At 42.7% G+C, this 21,955-nt stretch overlaps 1 protein-coding gene across 2 annotated transcripts; it reads left to right on the top strand.

The window, feature by feature from the left end:
* Positions 1–780: 780 nt before the first annotated feature.
* On the top strand, positions 781–21,870 carry crhr1 (corticotropin releasing hormone receptor 1). 2 transcript variants are annotated; one of them, XM_028412339.1, is made up of 14 exons: positions 781–1,175; positions 11,341–11,431; positions 11,532–11,582; positions 11,675–11,794; positions 13,066–13,148; positions 17,659–17,765; positions 18,377–18,497; positions 18,570–18,723; positions 18,806–18,866; positions 18,957–19,029; positions 19,120–19,205; positions 19,283–19,421; positions 19,884–19,925; positions 20,058–21,870. In XM_028412339.1, exons 1-14 carry the CDS (start codon positions 1,143–1,145, stop codon positions 20,196–20,198), a joined length of 1,302 nt encoding a protein of 433 aa, XP_028268140.1. In that variant the 5' UTR covers positions 781–1,142; the 3' UTR covers positions 20,199–21,870. The 2 variants fall into 2 exon arrangements, with proteins under 2 accessions (XP_028268140.1, XP_028268139.1); XM_028412338.1 differs by having other exon boundaries at positions 18,377–18,723.
* The last annotated feature ends 85 nt before the right edge of the window (positions 21,871–21,955 follow it).

Here is a 21,955-nt window from a genome sequence, read left to right as displayed (position 1 = left end):
TGGTCTTCAGGTGAAAGTGTCAGAGCAGCTTCTTCCAGCGCTGCAATGTAAACGCTGTAATGTATTCTGACAGCTGCTCCGCTCGTTAGCTCCGGGCTAAGACTAGTCCCTGAATTCACTGTGCTGCTCGGCTTGCTAATGAAGGATTTCTTCTTGCATTAACCGCATCTTATTAAAATGTTATGCTTTTTATCCTGGAGGTGAGATGAGGAGCAGCCTAACAGGGGACCAGGGGCTTCATCAGGAATACAGTTATGACCTTTAATGAAGCTCCAGCAGAACCCTCCAAAGTCAGTCCTGAGTTATTCTGAATGTTTAAGAAAATATTAGCCTCTTCTGAGTTATTTCTCTGTCAGCCACTAAGGGAATTGTGTGTGTGTGTGTGTCAGTGTGTGTGTGTGTGTGTGTGTGTGTGTGTGTGTGGACTACATATTTATAGGTTTATATTATATATATTATATTATTATGTAAAAGGCAAGGCAGCATAAATTAAGGCAAGTTAAGCTAAACAGCTTGAATTTAAACAAATAATATTGTGACAGAGGTTTTGGTTTTCTAAGAAAAAAAAGTTTATATTTGGACACAAAGCATTTGAAGTTAACTGAGAACCCAGAAAATCGATGTGTGTAATTGATCTGTGTATCATGTGCTGTGGGCCAGTGTTTGTTGAACCGTCTCTCTCCCTCCCCTGCCTCCTCTGATTGGCTCGTGCTCTGCAGCAGCCTCCTCACCGGCAGCACGCGCTGCTCCGGTCCGTCAGTGTTCCCGGTGTGGACCCGCGTTCACATCGACTCTCAGTCCGGAGTATTCATGACAGAGTCGGACCAGAATTAGACCCGTGCTAACCCGGACCGACAGACTGACCCGGACTACTGGCCTTTCTACAGTGTTTTTAAGCAGTGTTGGATTTAACCCGGTTCGGCACGGATCGGATTTCTCCCCATCTGGTGCAGATCTATCTATCTATCTCTCTTTCTCTCTATCTATCTATCTATCTATCTATCTACCTATCTGTCTATCTATCCCGGCCCGGCACAGACAAACATGTTGTGGGTCCTCAACTGGACCGGACCGTGCGGGACAAGGCTGTGAACGGCAGGACCACCGCGTGCCAGAGCGCGCGCGTCCGAGCTGATGAATGAATGACAGAAATGGAGAGAAAACTACTGAGTCAGGTGGGTGGGATGGTGTGTGTGTGTGTCATAGTTTCATGCCTGATATTCAGTCATTCTTTTACACTCTTAATCTTCAGCAACTTTAAAATAGAGCCATGATCTGATCCTGCACTCCACAGACAGCAGACTCAAAAGCCTGGAGGGGCGTCTCTAAAGTGTAGGCCTGAGGCCAGATGTGCTGATCAGGACCTACATTTATGTCTGAGGGCTGCCAAAAGGATTTGGTCTCCGGAACATATCAGAATTGGTCCGGATTAGGAAACAATGTGTAGAAGCAGGCCATGTTTATTTTAGGGGGGAGATTAGACAAGCTCACTTGTCAAATGTTGTATTCCAAAAAGAAAAAGATTAAAAATGACAGTCCTGTCCACGGCTGACTTGATCCATAGGTGCTTAAAGGTCAGCTATGGAGGGCTGAGCTATAGGTTGACTGAGAAGATCAGTTAATACGTTTAATTTCACCCAAACAGACGGATTCTTTCACTTACGTCTGTTTCTCTCAGTGTATGTCCAAGTTTATAATTTAATCAATAAGTTCAGCTCCCTGTAAGGTTTGTGGCATCTTCTCCATCATCGATGGTTAAAATAAAACAATATTTAAAGAAGTCTGACAGTTTTAAACAAACAGCGTTCTCTCGGTTAAAGTCCAACGATTTGTTGACCTAACTGTAAACCGCGACCTCCTCTCTATATGACAGTGTAGCTCTATTGCCTGTTACGCTCAGCATCACCACCGGTGTGACGGAATGCAACGATAAGGCGGCTGAACATGGGTATAAGTGTGAAGGCTGAAATTAGATCTGCTGTTCCTCCTCATTCAGAGGAGCGAGTGGAAGCCATAGACTGTTTATAAATATGGACGAAGTGTCTATGACGTCCTCATAAGTCTTTTAAAGAGCGGTTGTGGGTCCCACCATGTTGGCAGCATGTCAGTCTGCCTGAACTCCAAATACAGGCAAAGAGGTGGAGTGCTATGGAGCTGAGGTGGAGCAGGAAGGTGTCAATCAAAGAGGTCACACCTATAATTATGCAAAATATTAAGTCATATACTTCTGCTGTAAAGTGAGTGGAGGTCTGTGGGAAATTACCAATTATAGTCATCCCCTAGAGGCTGCAGGGGGAACTGCAGTTTTTGACACTTTAGCATGGATTCACGTTTCACGAAGTTGCTGTTTGGTTAAGATGGCCTCTTTAAAGGGGCAGCAGCAGCTGGGGGTTTTTACCCAGAATTCATTGTGAATATATCTCCCAGCTGGTCTGGGAGCAGCTGGGAGGAGGTTGCCTGGATATCTCTGCTCCCCCTGTTACTGCTGTGGCACTGATGGACTAAAAGGTTTGGAGAATAAATTAGGAAGCATTTGATGTTTTTAAAAGAGCTACAGAGGTTTGACACATTGCTTTTGTCTGGTTGGAATATTTGACATGTGGCTTGGAGAGGTTCATTCTCTGGTGAACGACACTGTCACACATGCACTTTGCTTTTCAGGTGCCAACACTCACAATGACACCTGTGACAAGAAATAATAAAAAAAAATAAACAACTTAGCTTGTTGGCTGTTACAAAAGAGCAATTAATGTGCAATGAAAATGGTTAATGTTGGTTAATTGGAGTAATTTACATCTGTAAAACTCAGCAGGTGACAATGCAGATGTTGCCTTCAGGCTCCTTTCGCTTTTCACTGAAATATTTTCTGCTTTAATGTTGCAGTTAATGTAATTACCACAAAGTGATCAGTGAGCCTGTGTGGCCCCTGGGGGTCTCAGAACCAGGGGACACACACACCACTGACGGTGTGTGTGTTTGTTAAAGTGTCTGAATCTGTTTGATTCCATGCTCTTTGATTTACCATAAAAAATGCACAACAAATGTGAATGATGATACACACACACACACACACAGAGAAAGACTGATAGAGAGAGGTGATGTATAAATGGAGGTTTGGCGTTTCTCCAGCGTACATCAGTCTATTTATAGAACACACACACACATACGCTGAAACCGACAGTGCACACACACACACACAGAATGAGGTGTATTTCATTAAGCTCTATGGGACGAATAATGAAATGAGGGGGAGACAAAGGTGTGGAATGACTGGCAGAACCTGAGGGGGCGATCGACACTGTCATCCATCACTTCCTGTCCCCTTCATCCCCTCCATCCTGCACATATCACACCGAGGGGGGTCTGCCACAATACACCCCTATATTGAAATGTCCAATTACAGAAGAAATAAACATGGTCGCAGCCTGGTCTTTATAGATAATTTCCTCATGACACATTAATGTAACTCATCCAATTAAATTGTAAAAATGCTTAAAGTGTTGCTTAATTTAGGGTGCAGCACCTTTGAGTGACAGGTCAGTGCTATCTTAACACCCACCCACCACAACTCATACTTGGATTATTCAGGCGTTAGATGGACTGCTAAAGCTTGTTGCATACTCCATGAGAACAGAGAAATCTGTTCCCGATGTGGCGATTCGCTTCGGCTCGGACATTTCATGCTTCATGAGAAACATGTGTGCAGAACTCCTCATACGGCCCTCCTACTGCAGTGCACAGTGCACGCACACACACATAGATTTCGAGGACAGCAGATTAGGTGAACATGTTTGAAGCCGAGGAGGAGGAAGATTTGTTGCCACTATTCAGGATTTCATGGCTTGTTTGCCCAAATATTTGTTTACCTGAATGAGGGATGATAACGAGCCGGTAATGTTCAGAGAGGGGGCGCGTATGTGCTCGAAGCATGATAATAGATTGAACAATAGGTCTGACGGGCAGTATTTTTTAACCTGTGTGGATTCTCTGCACCTGAAGCACCTTTTCTGCCTCTCCACATTCGTCACGCCCACCCTGAAATTCCGACCAATCACACAATAGTTCTCGGACCCGACCAAGAAAAAAAGTTCTGCCCAGACCATGTGTTAAAAACAAGCTCCGAGAATAAAGCGACGCCATTTTCATCAGGTCTTTCTGTTCGAGTGGAGTATGGAACAAGCTTTAGCCTTAGCCACACTAAGGAGAAACCTCTTGAAATTTGATTAATGTCGTGCAGTATTCATCCATCAAGGGTTATTTACACTCTATATCCATGTGCAGGCAGATTATGGTACTTCAAATGATCCCTGTAATTTGTGTCAGACATTCTGAACACGTCTGCCTAAATTCAGCTTGACTTTCTCTTCCTGAGGATGTCATTATCACTTATATCTATCAGAACAAACCTCCAGTAATTCACTATGAAAAACATCACCTTACAACCACCTGTCTGAGAATCTTAAAACACAGTAATCAGTGACGTGTGTCCAAACATCCAGGTTCACTCATGGCATATTCTGCTGCTTATAATGAGACAGATTGACTAAGTGGGGAAAAAATAAAAGCAGCACTCACACATGAATGTGCCCTTTCACTGCAGGAAGATGTGTGCTTACCTGCTGGGTGTTTTTTTATTTAAAATCTGCATGAAGTCTTCCCCTGGTTCTTCCTATAAAACAAAGATCAACTTTACAGCATGTAGTGCATCATTACTCGGCATGTTTTTCTGCATGTTCCAGCTATTAATAATCAAATCTGACCTGTCTGATGACGTGAAATTTGACGGGCCCGTCTGCTTGCACCTTCAGGCACACTGGGTGTAAAACAGGTGCGTTCTGATTGGATGGCAGCGAGGAGGTGGGCTGAAGGTGTTAATCATCACGCCTCCACACAGACACAATGTGAGGAGGAGAGGGATCATTTAAAGGAGCAGTAAGAAGCTGGACGGACATGTGTGATGACAGAGAGGCAGTCACTTTGAAAGGGTCTACAGGTGACAGAGGAGAGGGCGGGGCTACACCCATCATTTATCCGCACTCTGTGTGTGTGTGTGTGTCTGTTGACAAGCTGCAGCATCAGCAGGAAAACACAACACATCCATCAGTGTGCTCCCGCTGCTCCATTTCAGCAGCATGAAGGAGCCACTACAACCGAACATTTTCACGCGTCATATATGATGTGAAGTATTTATCGTGCCTGGTGTCTCCATGTGTGAACTCAACACATGTGAACTGCAGAACACATCTTTCACATACATGTGATAAAAACAATGTGTTTTTCTTGTGCGGTTTCTGAGTAATCTGAGTATTGTGGGTTTTAGTTCATGGTGCAGTTTTCAGCTGAGACCAGATGTGATCCTGATTAAAAGAGTTTCTATCTGTGTGTATGCAGACAGCACACACACACACACACACACACACACTAACAGCTGATCATCCGAGGTCACATGACCTGGTTAGAGACATGAATCATGTCACCCATATGTTGTGTTTAAGGCTTTCAGCTGTTGTCTTTGACAGGCTAACAAGCTAACAAGCTAACAAACCGCGGTTCATCGGATTGAAACGGAAATATAAAAACCCTGAACCAGGGGAACATGTGGGGCTTGTCCATGTGTGATTTGTGCACTTGCTCTCTGACCCACTTCCCCTCTCCTTGTTATAACTGAGTTAACAAAATAGTCGTCCCACTAGAGAACGAGCCACATTCAGAGTCCTTCTGTGGAAATCATCTGTCAGTATAATTGATGGGTGATTTGTTCCCAATGCAGCTGAAAACCACAGGTCAGTGGCAGCCTAAGCACCATGAGGCAGAAGCAGTGTACCCCAGCCTGGAAAAGATCTGGTAATTTACTGCAATCTTAAATTATGAGGAAAAAATTGCACTAATTAGCTGGATCAGTAAAATAAAGATGCTCTGCTGCATCAGGTATTTCTGTTTTTCTGTAGATGTCCACATCAGTCGGCTGTTGTTGATCTGCGGGGTCTGTTTGTACGTGTCGTGGCTGCCGGTGTGGCTGTGCGATGGTTTGTGTGTTTGTCGCTGTGCTCGGTTGGTTTTCTGGGTTGGTCTCTTGTCTCTGACTCTCTGCTGGGAGGAATGCAGCGTTTCCTTTTTGTTTCTCACTCACAGCACTAACAGCCGCCTGCAGGCAGGGAAACACTCACAGAGCCTCATCTGAGACAGCAAGTCTGTTACAACACACAAACTCAGACACACATTCGATCAAACAGCCACGGAACCAGGATGTGCTCTGTGATGATTAAAAATATTTGGGTAGCAGACACAGGCTCCTGCAGTGATTCCTGCAGCTCACATGAGGCGGGCTGGTTGCAGTTGAAGGTCTCGAGGATGGTTTGTTCTGTTGTGCTGAATGAATATATGAATATATCAACATACACAATGTGTCAACACCCTGATGTATTCAAAGTTTGAAAGAGCCATAAAGGTTTAAAAAAAATGAAAGGTCTGGATAATGCTGCCATATTCATTTTCTATTAAAGCAGTTGTATAATAAATTATGATGGCTGCCCACTGTGTTTCAAGTAACGAGGCGTCATGCTGGCTGCTCTTCATTTGCATAATGTTGAAGTTGCATCATCATGATATTGATCTAAATTGAAGACGGATTGAGAAACTGTGTGGCCTATTTTTCATCTCAAATATTTTAAAGGCTTCCTCGTGTGTGGTTTACACAGCCGTCACTCTGTGAGAGCAGACTGTCAACATGTTGTGAAGTTTGCATTTTAACATGGAGCTCTATGAGGATGGCCTCACTTTTATAGACAACCTCAAGTGGCCATATGAGGAACTGCAGTGGTGTGGGGACCTACATTGTTAGCCATAATGTCATACCATGTCATAATAGAGAACACAAATGAACAAATAAGCTTGATTGAAAGCGTCCAATGACTTGCAACCAGGAAGTGTTGTATGGCTACAGAAATGCTTTAGCCTAATCGCTAGCATATTTATTCATCGTCAATTAATTATCATCTGAAACCTAGGGTGAACCCTTGTGGCCAAAAACCACCCTTTCTGATACCTACATTGTACGTGTATTTTCAAAATAAAAGCCCTGAACATTAGGATAATCTATTCCTGTCCTCCTTGCTTCTTCTCTTCCTCCACTCCAGTCAACTCTTCTTTAAGCAGTATTTTTGTTTTTAGCTAAAAAGCTTAAAATACTACTATTACATGCACTTAAACTCAATCTGACATTTTATACTTCAGTTTCCCGGTTTTTTAACATTCATCTTATTCAGCCAATGCAAATTATACCAGCTGTCATCATTGACTCTTATTTGGTGCAGGAAATAACATTGTACTTGTACCTTTTTTGCCCATTAGTGCACAGAAATGTTGACTTGAAAGCTTCAAATATAAAAGATGTATCAGGGCGTTCCGTTCCAGCTTTGCTGAGATAAATTACAGCTCGATTATGTGTGTTCTCTGGGACTATATTTCCCTGTTTCTGTAACACTGAATTCACCAGAGCTCAACAGTCTTACAGCTGTCAAACCTGCCAAAGACGGACTGAAAACTGGTTCATCACATCCGTTGTGGCGTGAAGGATCACTGTCAGTACGCAGATTAGAAGAGACTAGGATCATAACTCCAATCAGAAAGGCTCAACAGCACAGAAAATATTCTATTATCTGACTTCCTTTTATACAGCTTGATAAAAAAAGACAACCTGCAAGACTCATTATTGTGCAGCGGAATCAATCATTTACTAGCAGACCTCAGACCTGCATTATTTTCTCTAACTCATCTCCTGGAAGCACGGATAAAAGACCTTTAATAAAGTCTTCTTCGTGTTATTTTCTTACTGTTGAGGATTATCGGTGTTACTCCGGCTTAGAGGGGAGCTGCTGTGCTGCCTTCACTGCCCTCTGTTCCACTGGGACGCTACAGTTCAGAGCTACATGACTCCAGTTTAACGTCGGCCCCTCACACAGCTGTTCCCTCATCAGGATGCATCAGGTTCAGTCTGCTGCTGTTTGTTTTCACAGAGAGTGCAGCGGGGTGGAGAGTGTAACCTTATTAACAGCAACACACACAAACACGTTTCTATCATTTATGTTCTGATCATTTCTAGTTGTTAGAAAACGGTTTGATTTGCTCCTGACATTACATGTGCTACTGCAGCCTGGTTATTAATATATTGATAAACAGAGGAGAACTCTGACGTGTTTTTATGGGAGTCTTTAGTTTTCTGATTCTGGACAAACTCATTTAGGGTCTCTGCTGTCTTTTGGACGTCATGGCCACAGCAACTGAAGGCCAAAGCTTCCCAGGGGAGCTTGTGAGATGTTGTGGCTTTACATGCTGGAACTTTGTCCTGGAAAAGTACTTGAACTCCTTCTGAGAAGTGGAGCGATTTTGACGTCCCTGTGGGACAGCTGGAGTATCATAAATGATAAGCCCACCGTTCTCATCTTTGTCCTACTTTTGTCTGGACTCTGACTCTTTACATGACATGTTCTCATGTAAGACTGTACTGTACGTCCATGCCTGTTTATCACAGACACATGCTGACATCTGTCTCAAAGTTCGTCTCCCAGGAAATGACATGAAACGGTAAAAAGGAATTCGTCAACAGCCTTCATCCCAGTAGTTACTACTGGTGTAAACAGTACGACTACATAAGGCTCATCTACGAGGAGGTGGAGAAAAGAGCCATATGGACAACAACCCCCCCTCCCAGAGCTTTTAGCCAATCAGATTACAGCCCCACAAAACATGGGCAGACACTCGCATCTCCTCTTTCACTGTGAACATTACTGATGCTGTCTGCTGCATTTGTCTAGTGTCCACAGTGTTACACGTTTATAGGCCATATTGTCAGCACTATCACCCCCAAGTCTGTTTCTACATCACAGTCAGATTGAAGCTGCAGATTTAGTCCGACTGAGTAATGAGCTACTGTCTAAACCTCCGAACGCGGCGCAGACAGATTAGAGGCCCACGCTCAGTAAATGTCGTACCAGCAGGGGAATTAGAGCCTCGGACTAGGAGGACACTCTGCAACATTTACAGGGACTGGGGCTCTGCAGTGTCTGTGGTGATCAGTGTAACGGTCTGCAGTGTTCATGAAAACCAGCATGAAGCTCTGCAGTATTTACTGGGACCAGTGGGACCAGAGTTCTGCAGTCTTTGCAGTCTGGGACCAGTGTGGAGCTCTGCAGCATGTGCTGGGAGCTCTGTATGGTCAGGGTCTGCAGTAAAAAACCAGCACACTGAACCTGATTACACTGATGATGTGGGTGTTTTTACAATCTTATTTTAGTGCGTTAGCTAATGATCAGTGATGGGGATGCCAGTGTTTGTTAATAGATCTGAGGAAAACATGAACATTTGACACCATCTATCAGAAGTCACCCAGCAGGTCTGTGCACCGCCATGAAAAACTCTGTTTTCTTGTGCATTTGATATAATTGTGTCTTTGGTTTGGTAAACTTTGGACTCTTTCAGGGATTTGGCGAGTCGCACTAAACAGTGTACTTTGGGGCAAAGTCTGGGAGCTCCCTGCTGCTCGCCAGCTGACAGCTTGCATACAGCAAATACCCCCAGATGGAGATCACTTATGCAGTTTTGAGAAATGTTTGTTTCAATGAGATCATTTCTGTGTTTACTGTCAGCCAGTCTGAACACAAACATTTATTATGAATCATGGAAAAAAATCTGTTCTTCTCTTATCTTTTTGTGGAAAGAACAATGATCTCTGGTGCTCTTTTGTGTTCCCTATTGTCTGCAAAGGATGTGAAAGGTGAACATGACATGAACATGTGCTCGCCGTTTGCATCACGCGCCATGTTGGATGTTTAAGCGCTCTCCTGACCGTTAGTTAGTGACAAACGTCTGCTGCTGCTGCACATAAATTAATGTGGACGTAACTCCTGAGAGAGAAAGTGAGCTGGATATTTTGCATTAGAAAAATAAAAAGAGGTTGTGCAGGAGCTGTGGACACTGAAACGGCTCCTCCCACTGAGCTGCTGTACACGCTGCCAAGCCCGAAAAATTTACGCCCAACGCCCAGAAGACTGAGTGTGTGCTGCACTCAGCTCTCTGTCTAATTTTAGCTGCATCGTCACAACAGTAAATCTCTGCGGACGACAGATTTACTTAGTGTGTTTTAGTGTGTGTGTGTGTGTTTGAAGCACAGAGACAAACCCTGCCAGCATCTGAGCGCTGAATGCCAAACAGAGTGAAGTCACGCTGAGTGAATAATGAATCAGTGACACTAGTGAATAATTAACAGAAGGACATGGTTGCGGTCTGAACGGCTAATTAATCGTTAATTACTGAGATAATTGGTAATTGAGTGTATCAGTTAATTGTGATGTACAGATGACAATCACACATCTCGTTGAGCTGCATCCTGATGTAGCGGCGGCTGCAGATGCTTTCGCCTGCAGGTGGATGCAGCAGCAGCATCCGTCATGTGACCACTTTTTTAAAAGACTACCTTGTTGAATGATGAACCGGCCATCTGGCATATTGGACAAACAGCAGCAGGACCCAAATAAGTGCAGAGAGAGATATGAAGTTGTGGGATTGAAACAAATTATTCAGCACGCAGACAGACTCCTGACTCCCCCCTGAGCTCGATTTTATTATCTGATTTATTTTTAACTTATATCACTTGGATTTTTTCATCCTGTTTCCTCTGAGGATACGCTGCATGTCTGTGGATATCAAGCGCGGTTATGAAAGAGTCTGGACAAACATCCTCAGACTGTTCAGTCTACCTGTCTGTCTGCAGCTTCAGCATGGTGTGTTTATATGGTATTCTGCTATGTAAACATAATTAGAGAAAATCCTATGGATAGCGTTGGCCTCTCTTGACCCTTTCATTATCAGTTTTTTATTGCATACAACAGGTCAAAGTCAAGAATGCTTCTTTTTTTAAACCCTGTGTGTTTTCCAGCAGTGAATGCATGGAGCGATTCAGTCATAGCCAGCATCAACTTTGATGTGAAAATCAGTTCCACTTAAGGGCTAAATTGGCCACTTCATTAAATCTGCCATAAGTATCATCACCGTGAAATGACCAAGCAAACACTCCAACACGTCCTCCACACATGGTTTCAGGCTGCAGCAGCAGGCACTACAAACACTCATTTATTCCCATGTGTGTTGAAACCTAAACTACACTCAATGACACTGGTTTTATGATGTGTTCTTTTGGCTCATGTGTAATGTGTCTAACTTTTTCTTTTTCTCTCATCATGACCTTCAGAGTGTCGATTTATTGTGCTCCTCTCTGACTGAGGGCATTAGCCAGATGTCAGAAAATGTGCACAGCAAGAAACTGAACGTCCTTTTCATTTTCAGGTGGTCTGTGTGTGTGTGCTGCTGAGTGGACGGGTTTCTCCGGCTGAGCTGACATGTGAAACTTTGATCCTGCTGTCCACCAACCTGACAGGTAACTTCCTGTGGCTGGTAGTTCGTTCTCAGATTCTCAGATGACACGCTGTGGTAAAGAGCTGATTCCTGATTCCTCTCTGTCTTTCTGTGTCTCATAGCCAGGACGTTGGCCCTACTAAACCAGACGTTCACCATCAGCAACACCTCAGGTCTGCACTTTGACCCCCAATCTGCAAGATTTCAAACCTGTGGGATTGTATTTTGATGTAAAATCCATAACTTGTGGTCCGTCTCTGTGTAGGTCTGTACTGTGACCTGTCCGTGGATGGTATAGGGACTTGCTGGCCTCGCAGTGCAGCAGGAGAGCTAATCTCCAGACCCTGTCCTGAGCAGTTCAATGGCATCCACTATAACACCACCAGTACGTACCAATTCATTACTTGTAAAACACGTTAATCAATAATATTGATCTGCACACACTTTTCTTTGTATCAAAGTCAGAGGTAACATATAATCTAATCTGTAGTTTATTTATATGCAAATGTTTTGCAGTCGAGCTGAAATGAAAATTTGAGGGCTGTTTATGTTTAGCATTTCAGCACTGGAACGGACAGGAAGTCAGTTTCTGAATAAACCAGGCTCGCTCAGATCTCGCTTTGACACACCGCTTGTGTCCAGCAGATGAACGACCTGGCCGTATTTCATTTCTCTGTGAAGCTGACACTCTGCTTCTCAGCGTGTTGGAGTTAATACAATAATCTTCAGCCCTCCTCTGTGCACGACCAGTCAGAGGCCGCCAATTAAGTGTCAGCCAATCACGGCTTAGCACCGTGCGGTCTTTTGATGACGTACAAAAACAACTCAGTGAGGAGGAGAGGAGCAGCAGAGAAAGATCTGACATGTTATTTCTTGCCAACTGGCTCCACTTCATCCACTCAGTACGAGTGTGTGTGTGTGTGTGTGTGTGTGTGCATGTGTATGTGTTAATGTGTGGGTGGTAATAAATATCCTGTTTAATTAGAGGTTTAGCTGTTGATCTGACTTAATAGTATGAGTCATCTGTGTGTGTGTGTGTGTGTGTGTGTGCATGTGTGTGTGTGTGTGTCTGTGTATGTGCATGTCAAACCAGCTGGAGCTCATGTCTCACTCCACCCTTCATCATAATCATCATCATCATCTCTTCACACACAGAGAAATGCCCTGACTGTCTCTTCTCTGATGTAATCAAACATCTGGTCTCTGATTGGTTATTATTCAGCTAACATTGACTCAGCTAATAGGCTAATGATCTAGCTGTCAGTCACTGTCGTGTGGGGTCAATTGATCTGTTTAGATGCTCTGCTAACGAAGCGTCGAAATTCAGATGTATTGATTGGACAATAAGACAGTTGGATGCCCACCCAGTACACTGAAGGGGTGAGGTGGGTGGGAGGGTGTGTGGGGGGTTAGAAAGGGAGATGCAGTTAGCACCAAATGACAGTCCTGGTGTTGCCGTGGTTACGCCGTAGCTGATAACGGTAACCAGATGAACGTGTTGATTCGTCAGAGTGTGGGAGTTTGTCATCCACAGACGGATCAGTTTACACTCAGACTCTGATGCTTTAAGTTCTGAAACTCTTTAGCCTGGATGTTATTTAATAAATAGAAATTATCTGAGTGATGTAACTGCGACTGTCCTCTCTCTGTGTTCAGACAGGGTCTACAGAGAGTGCCAGTCTAACGGCAGCTGGGCTCCACGAGGAAACTACAGTCAGTGCACCGAGATCATCATCCTGGTGAGACTGAACAGTACAATTTACTTGTTTATTATGCTTGGACAAGTTTTAAGGATAAAATTGCAATTACAGCCCAAAAACAAGGTGTGTTTGACCTGATGTCTGACCTACATTCATCTACACACAAAAACTACAAAGCAGGACAAACTACAGAGAGCCCATAGCTGAGCAGCACACAATTATAAAAAGCTAATCTAATGCAACATTATAAGGAGCTTTTCATTAGTTATCTTTCATGTTTCTCTCAGAAGGAAGATTCAGTTCTGAGATCAATGATGCCTCTTCATGTAAATCACCACTAAAAAAGTGGCACTGTTTCAATGCCCTTGATGTTAACCCAGACAGAAAATCACAGAATCACCTTCTGAACCTTTCGCTGCTAGCTGCTCATGCTAATAAGCAATGTGAGTAAAAGCATCAAAAATAAGTTATTATGTCAAAAAAAACAGAATGTCACAATTGTCAAAATTCTGATTGTTCATGAATGCATCACATGTGACATACAGTTACAAATGATAACTTACATGTCTCGATATTAAAAAAATGGCAAAAATAAAGCAGCACTTGTATAAAAAAAAGATGATGAAAAAAGCAGTAAAGAAACTGTACTCCTCAGTGATTCCTCAGAGGGTTAGAAATACCACCTGTAACCATAGTAACCATACACAAAAATGGCAAGAGCTGTACTTAAAATACTCAAAAGAAAAAAAACAGTGATGCAAAAATGACACATTTATATTTTTAAAGTTTGTGTCTAAAATCTAAACTAAATGAGAGGCAGAGTAAAAAGGCTGAGGTGGTTCAACATTTGACAGAGATTCATCTGGCAGGAGAGCCCGGTGAAGACTGAGGGATTAAACATCCCGTCTGGTTGGCCGGGCTTCTTTTGCTTAGACTGCTGCCTCTGTGACAGTATTCCAGATAAGCCCTGGTGGTGCTGATCAAACTATCCACATCATAAGATAATGTTTGATTGGCTCCCACGGACACCTGAATATTTTCATGCTAACCCAGTTCAGTCCCTGGGGACAGAAAGACCTGAGAATTCATCCTGAGCCCCATTTTTTTTTTACTTCAGTCTGCCTGCTTGGAGATATTACACAAGTCGACTAAATATAGACACCATTACTCACTTCTCTAACTACAATGTGTCTCCACTGGAAGTCTAGGATATCTTTTACATGTCCATCAATGGATCAACCTACTTATAGAGCACAGTTCAACAGCAGCTTTAACAACAACAAATCTTCTTTTACGCCCTTTAAACTTGGAACTGAAAAATCCTACAGGATGCACACATTTTCATCCACCTCTCTATTTCTATTTAACCAAAGAGAAGACGACCGCGCATGCATGCCTGCACCTGTCAGTCCATATTTCACATTCATTTAAATACTTGCATCACTACCTAAATGTAATATCCTGTACTGTTAAAATAAATACCAGAAATACCACCCTCCTGCCATCTTCTCTGGGAAATGAGTGATTTTCATGATGATACACTGAGGAGTGGTTAAGTACTTTGTCGCCTTAGCGATTGTTATTAACGGTAAACCCTGTGAAGTGGAAGTGTCTGTATGCTCGACTCTGAAATATGAATGAAGGAGCCGCGGATGAACACGTTTAAATGAAACATGAAGTCAAACAGATGGTTGGACCGGGCAGGCGGACACCCCACAGAGGATAAACACTGGTCGCTGATATTCACAGTTCTTACTGGCTGTAAAAATATATTTGAATAAATAAAACGTATTTAATTTACCACCTTAAGAAGTGGATTTAATGTTCAGCCCCTCCATAAAAATGAACAGACTTCATGTTTGTGGTAAAAGACAGACAGTGAACACATATGTCCCCAGACACAGAGAACACGAAAACACTTTTAGTGTGCGTGTGTTGACACATCTATTGGGTGATAATGTGTTTCTCTGATACAGTCATCTATAATGGATCGCACAGTCGTCAAAGGGCAGAGATTTGTTCTGACTGTTTGTTGACCTCAAAACGCTTCAAAACCTGTCTCATCTGGACGATGTAGACATGCACGGTTTATATTAAAAAGAAAAAAAAGTACTCACAGGCAGGTAGATAAAGGCCGCCGACACAAGCAGAAGGTCCTGGAAGCTCAGCTGGTATCAGTGAGAGGACCTGGAGCAGTCTCAGCTGTGACAGGCATCCTGGGGAGATGAGAACAGGTGTGTTGGCAGGTGTAGGTGATCAGGTGACAGTACGTCTGAGAACCTCTGCTGGCTGCCAGGAGAACAGCAGCTTGTTCTGACTTATCTCCATGCAGGACCTCAGACAGCTTTTTTTTACTGCCTACAAACAGAATGAGCTGCTGCCACCTTTTTTTGTTTTGATAGCAGAACACATGAGCCTGGAAGTTCTCTGTGGATTTGCGGGGTTGTTTACCTGCTGAACCTCCAGCTGAGCTCCGAATAACTGTGTGTTATCTGTTTATATTTGTGTCACATCAGTATTTAGTCCTCTCGGCATCACAAACACACATTGATGTTTGTTTAATTCTGACTTTGTTTAATTCGTCTGCACTGTTTAACTTGTCTGCACTAACAGCTCGACACACACAAGAACAAACAAACCACACCAATCAAAGACGAGTGTGAAAACATGGATGAGTGATCAAAACGTCAGTGTGAACGAGAACGTTGAGAGACCAGAGAGAACCATCTGGACCTCAGTGTTTGTGTGTGTGTGTGTGTGTGTGTGTTTACCAGTACATTTATCATTGTGAGGACCAGACTACTTCTGTTATTGTGTGTGGTCCTCATAGGCCATCAAATGGATGTTACAGAACCTAGATTAGAACCACATCTAGGTCCTAGAGAGTCCTCACAATGATATAAGGGACAACATGCATGTAAGTCAGTACAGCCATATGTTGTGTCATGTAACACAGTCTCTCTCCCTCTCTCTCCTTTGCTCTCCCACTGAGAGAATCTGTTTCCTATTTCCTGCCCTCCTCTGATTGGACAACAGACATGGCTGCTGGCCAATCATGAGAGTGTAACAAATAAGAAAGAAAGGTGTATTTGAAAGGTGTATTAGTGTCAGAAGAGGTTGAGAATGAAAGTGTTTTTATTATCAAAGCAACCACAATATAACACACACAGAGATACACACACTGTCCTTGGACTTTCTTTAGAGTAATTTACATTTGTATCTTTTTTAGTCATAAAAACAAACAAATTATAATACAGAGATGAAATGTCAGAACTCAGCGTCGCCACAGCAACAACTCTTGTCTCTTTAAGCTCAAACACTGAAGTGATGCAGTCATCTCACTGATAATCGGAATAAATTAACACTGAAAACAGCATTTATAACCTGTAATGTCAACATAATGAAATAATGAACTAATTAGTTTACAGTGTGCTCATGATGGTGTTGTATTATTAGTATTATTAATAGTAGTAATAGTAGCATATACCAGTAAGACAGAAACAAAGGGATGAGATTGTGTGAGCATGCATGCAGTGTATGTACGAGTTTACGGCTCCACTGTTACCTTTGTATGTTCATTATAAATAGTCATTATTATTAATTACTCATTATTACTATCATGAGTTTTGTACTTTAGGGGCTCTGTAGTTTTTTTCTGTGTTGTGACCATAACATTAAAAGTTGAAGGGGGGGGCAGATATTGCCAATACTCACATGGGTTATGAGAGGGATCTGTTCAGAGAATGGGGCAGACAGTGGACCCTCCCACAGTTTCACGATGGGCGAGCATAGAGACTTTATCTGCATTCAGCTGCAGACGTCCAGGCTCCGAGAAAATCCACTGTTCTCAGTGCAGCCTAATGGGAACATATACATGTTAAAAACAACAGGCCTGAGGACTGAACCTTGGGGGACCCCCGCACATCAGTAGATATTATAGTTATACATTTAAAAAAAACAGTCTAAAATGTTTATGGATTATGATAATCTTGCTTTATTAAGACTCAAATAACACATATGTGTTTCCATGGTTACTGCACCAGCCTAACCTTACCAGCAAGAGACTGAAATAACTTATGTTTATGTAGCTAGCACTGCCTTGTAGTCAGTAATTTATGTAAGATCCTGTCTTCTGGGACTGGATTCCATTCCATGGTAGCCAAAGTGATTTTGATGCCTAAACCCATCTCAATGAAATGAAAGTGAAGAGATGATTCTTCAGAGACAGTACACTGCTATCTAAAGCTCCAACCTATACATGTGGGTTTGGGAAACCAGCCACCTAGAGCCTCCTTTCAGCTGGTCTTACTTCAGTTTGAATGAAGGCTTTAAGAACAGATGATGAATCAAACCTAATCTTAGTGACAACCGGTTTCAACATATTTATAGAATTAAAAGGAAGTCTGTTTGTGTTCACATGTTTGGATCAGATCATGATGTATCTTATACGTGGTCAGTCATAACTCAGTAAAACTGTTTAATTCATTTTTTAAAGTGCAAACAAATCAAACGTAATATTTTTTTCTTAAACTGTTTCATGTGTTTTCAGAGGAAGAGTAAAGTTCACTATCAGGTGGCCTTGATCATCAACTATCTGGGTCATTGCATCTCTCTGGGAGCCCTGCTGCTCGCCTTCACTCTCTTCATGAGGCTCAGGTAATTCACCAATAACTGCCAATCAGAGCCGGCATCAGACTGAGAGGTTCCAGTTTAAGATAATTTTCTCCTTCCATAAACAAACCTCTGATCAGCAGACTGAGAGTCTGATGAACCCGAAGGATCCTGATTCTCTGTGATCATCAAACACACAACCAGCAGCCAGAATTACTGTGGCACTGAGTCGCTCTGCATGTTTCAGTGTGTGATTTATGCCAGTGCGGGTGCTGTGTGCCAGTGTGTGTGTGTGTGTGCTGGGTAATGTCCAGTCATTGTTGGAGGATTAAAGATCAAAGACGTTGGAAGGAGGACAGATTAGAGACACACGGATCAAATGAAGCTTCAGTCCAACAGATTCTTTTCTATTTTTGTGTCGACTGACAAGCGAGTGTCACTTCTCCTTCTGCTGTGTTGTTTCTTATAAACTGCACATATGACTGTGCTGTGTTTGATGTGCAGCATCTGTGCACTGCTCTGTAAAGCTTCCAGGAAATGCACACACTCACTGTTCACATTAATCTGTCCACATTAAACTTTTAGACGTAATCAGGGGGCTATGAGTTTAGCAGTGTGTGTGTGTGTGTGTGTGTGTGTGTGTGTGTGTGTTACAGGAGTATTCGCTGTCTGAGAAACATCATCCACTGGAACCTGATCTCAGCCTTCATCCTGAGGAATGCCACCTGGTTCATTGTACAGTTAACGATGAACCCCACTGTTACCGAGAGCAACCAGGTAAACACACGCGCTCATTGGATAATAATCACAGTTAAAGTGAGGTCACACGTCATACCTCCTCTTCTCCAGGTGTGGTGCAGATTGGTGACGGCCGGCTACAATTACTTCCACGTGACGAACTTCTTCTGGATGTTTGGCGAAGGCTGTTACCTCCACACCGCCGTCGTTCTCACCTACTCTACCGACAAACTCAGGAAGTGGATGTTCATCTGCATCGGCTGGGGTCAGTCCACACATCTGCCAACCGTCCGCCTGTCTGTCTGTCCTGCTCTCAGGTCAACTGTCCACATGTATCTCTTTTTCAGGTATTCCATTTCCTATCATAGTGGCGTGGGCTTTCGGGAAGCTGTACTATGACAACGAGAAGTGAGTGACAGGAAGAATCTGGAACAACGTTCTCCATGAACTGTCATACTGCTATAAACTCAGGACTGAGGGTTGTGTTTTGATTGACAGGTGCTGGTTTGGAAAGCGGGCAGGGGTTTATACAGATTACATCTACCAAGGTCCCATGATCCTGGTCTTACTGGTGAGAGCACATCCAGTTCACCTCTAATAATAAAAATGAGATAAACAAAGCAGACGCCACAGTATTCACTCTCCATCTCATTCTCTCCAGATTAACTTCGTCTTCCTGTTTAACATCGTTCGGATCCTGATGACCAAACTGAGGGCATCAACAACGTCAGAGACCATCCAGTACAGGTGCGAACACAGGAAGCACCTTCACATCCGCGCTGGAGGAGTCTAACCCTGCTGAATGTGTTCTTTCATCTCTACAGGAAAGCAGTGAAGGCCACTCTGGTGCTGCTGCCTTTATTAGGAATCACCTACATGTTGTTCTTTGTGAACCCCGGAGGAGAAGATGAGGTCGCTCAGATTGTCTTCATCTACTTCAACTCCATACTGGAGTCCTTCCAGGTTCACCTCTGCTTTCACATTTTTTTATGCTACATCCAAACTGCATTTTAAATCCACAAAGCAAATCACATTTTACACAACAGTTACAGATACCAACGATTCTAAAAACACCAAACCTGACAGGCTGATAAGATTGAGATGAAAAGATGCACAAACATCTGGAACATTTTCATCTGCGAGTCGTTTCCCTGAACACACACAGTCTGCGTTTGAATCCAAACAGACGCAGAGTGTTTGTTCCTAATGGAAAAACATCAAATGTAAATCACTTATCAAAGAGAGCCCCATGCCAGCTTCAGTCGGTGTATGCCCGCTCAGTGTGAAGATGATGTTCAAAGAAACAGCTTTAAAGAGGCCTTAAAGCTAAGCAAGAAGTGTATATGATAAGGAGAAAAAACATGCTATAATGTATACAGGGTTCTGCTCTGTAGGCAGCTCATACTCTCCTTTCTGTCTCTGCAGGGTTTTTTCGTCTCAGTTTTCTACTGTTTCCTTAACAGTGAGGTAATTTCTCTCCATGGAGTTCCCCAGGGTCCTACATTGGGTCCCATTGTGTTTTTAAGTTCATTCATTAATTCTAATGATTACTCCAGCATATTGATTGTACACCCAACATGTATGTCTGTTGGTATGCAGGTGCGCTCTGCAGTCAGGAAGCGCTGGATTCGTTGGCAGGACCGTCACTCCATTCGGAGCCGGGCAGTGCGCGCCACGTCGCTGCCTACTTCACCCAGCAGAGTATCGTTCCACAGCATCAAACAGTCCTCCAACCTCTGACCTTTCGAAAGACTGTTTCTCTCTGTTGTTCCTGAACTCAACCAATCACAATGTGTGATGTGGCTCAGCAGATCGGAGGTCTTATTCTGTTTTAAGACCTGCTGCTGTAACCAGACCAGCTCAGACGAGATGGTATCTGTCAGTACTTGCCTTTTTGACTCCGCCCTTCGTCACGGTCTGACCAATCACTGGACTTGACCAAGCAGCTGCTTCCCCAGGGTCACATGTCATATCAGGCAGCTGGACTGTGTTCATGTTGTGTACTCAATAGGCCTATTTATTTATTGATAAAAGTGTTAATAAACTATAACTGTCTATATTGTAATATTGATCACCAGCTTTCTCCTATTTACCAGAGCTAATCACACACACACACACACACACACAGGTTGTGTAATTATCTGTGCTGTGGCTTAAGGTCATTTTTTTCAGGACACACAGACGATGTGTGTTTCAGCTGCTGCAGAACTTGTATATCAAATGTTGCTGCCAGAAAAGAACTTAACTGTTTGTGCTTTAGTTGGTTATCTTTAAATGTTTCCAAAAGAAAATTCAAAGATCAATGACTGAAAAAAATAAGTTTATAGGTTTGTTGGATGAGTTTTAGTCAAGTGTTTTGATTTGATTCAAACTTTAACTAATCTTCAGTCACTCGATTTGAAGAACAGCAGCAGAGCAGATTAGTACCAGAAATTCCGTCACTGCAACTGAAGCTCCTGAACGCAACTAACCAAAAATGTACAGCAGAGAATTGACTGCCACTGGAGGGCGCTACAACTAAGTGAAAATGTAAATGTAAATTCCTTTTTGTTCAGTTGTTGTTGTTGTTGTTTAAGTTTTTTAAGATAAACTCTTTGGTTTATTAAGCACAATTTAACAACTAAGGTTGTAACAATAGCTATACACTGAAGATTACACAAAATTACAACAAATTTGGTTATTGGAAAAAGGAACTTAGACCATCATAAATTCAAGAGGCGAGACTATATCATATCCAGACTTATCCAGACAGAAATAAAACTTGTGTTACTTTTGAGAACAACAAATCCTGGAGTTTATCTTTAGTTTTTGGAATATTTGCACTTTCCATGAGATGGACAGTTTGTACAGAAGAGATTTAGTTTAGAGAAAATACATTCCTCATAAATTGTAATTGTCGTTGTGCACATTTGCACACAGAGTTTAACTGTATATCTTTATTAAAAAAAAAAAGGGACGGGGCCAGATTAGGGCTCAGTCAGGGTTTCGGGTCAACCCTGAAATATAGGAACCAGTAGAACTAGCAGTATCCATAGTAACCGCTGTAACCATAGTGATCATAGTATAGTTAGTACCTGTAGGTGTGTATCGAGGGAAAACGCTCAGGATGAAACACAAAATGCTCCTCTTCCTCCTATTTCCTGAACTCATCTTTATTATCGTGCCTGAGTGTGTGTGTGTGTGTGTGTGTGTGTGCGTGTGTGTGTGTGTATGTGTGTGTGACTGTTTAATTAAAAGCTACAATCACTTGCATTATTAGCTGGGAAAAGCTTAAACAGCAGATTTCTAAATGTAAATATTAAATTTATAAGGACGTCAGATTAAAATCTCATCCATGATTTAATCTGTAGTGTTTTAGTGACAGGAGGAACGGTTGGTGCGTGGATCAGACACTGGAACATTAAGGGGCTGAGTGGAGTCAAACGTTAATCTGATACTGTACATTTTGATGTGACCCTTCTGTAAGCACTGATGTCTGATATGTAAGAATAAATTCA

This window comes from Parambassis ranga, chromosome 8 (genome assembly GCF_900634625.1).
Source record: "Parambassis ranga chromosome 8, fParRan2.1, whole genome shotgun sequence".
NCBI classification, from domain to species: Eukaryota; Metazoa; Chordata; class Actinopteri; family Ambassidae; genus Parambassis; species Parambassis ranga.
The sequence above is the reverse complement of the archived record's forward strand: the minus strand, read 5'-3'. Positions and strand labels throughout refer to the sequence as shown.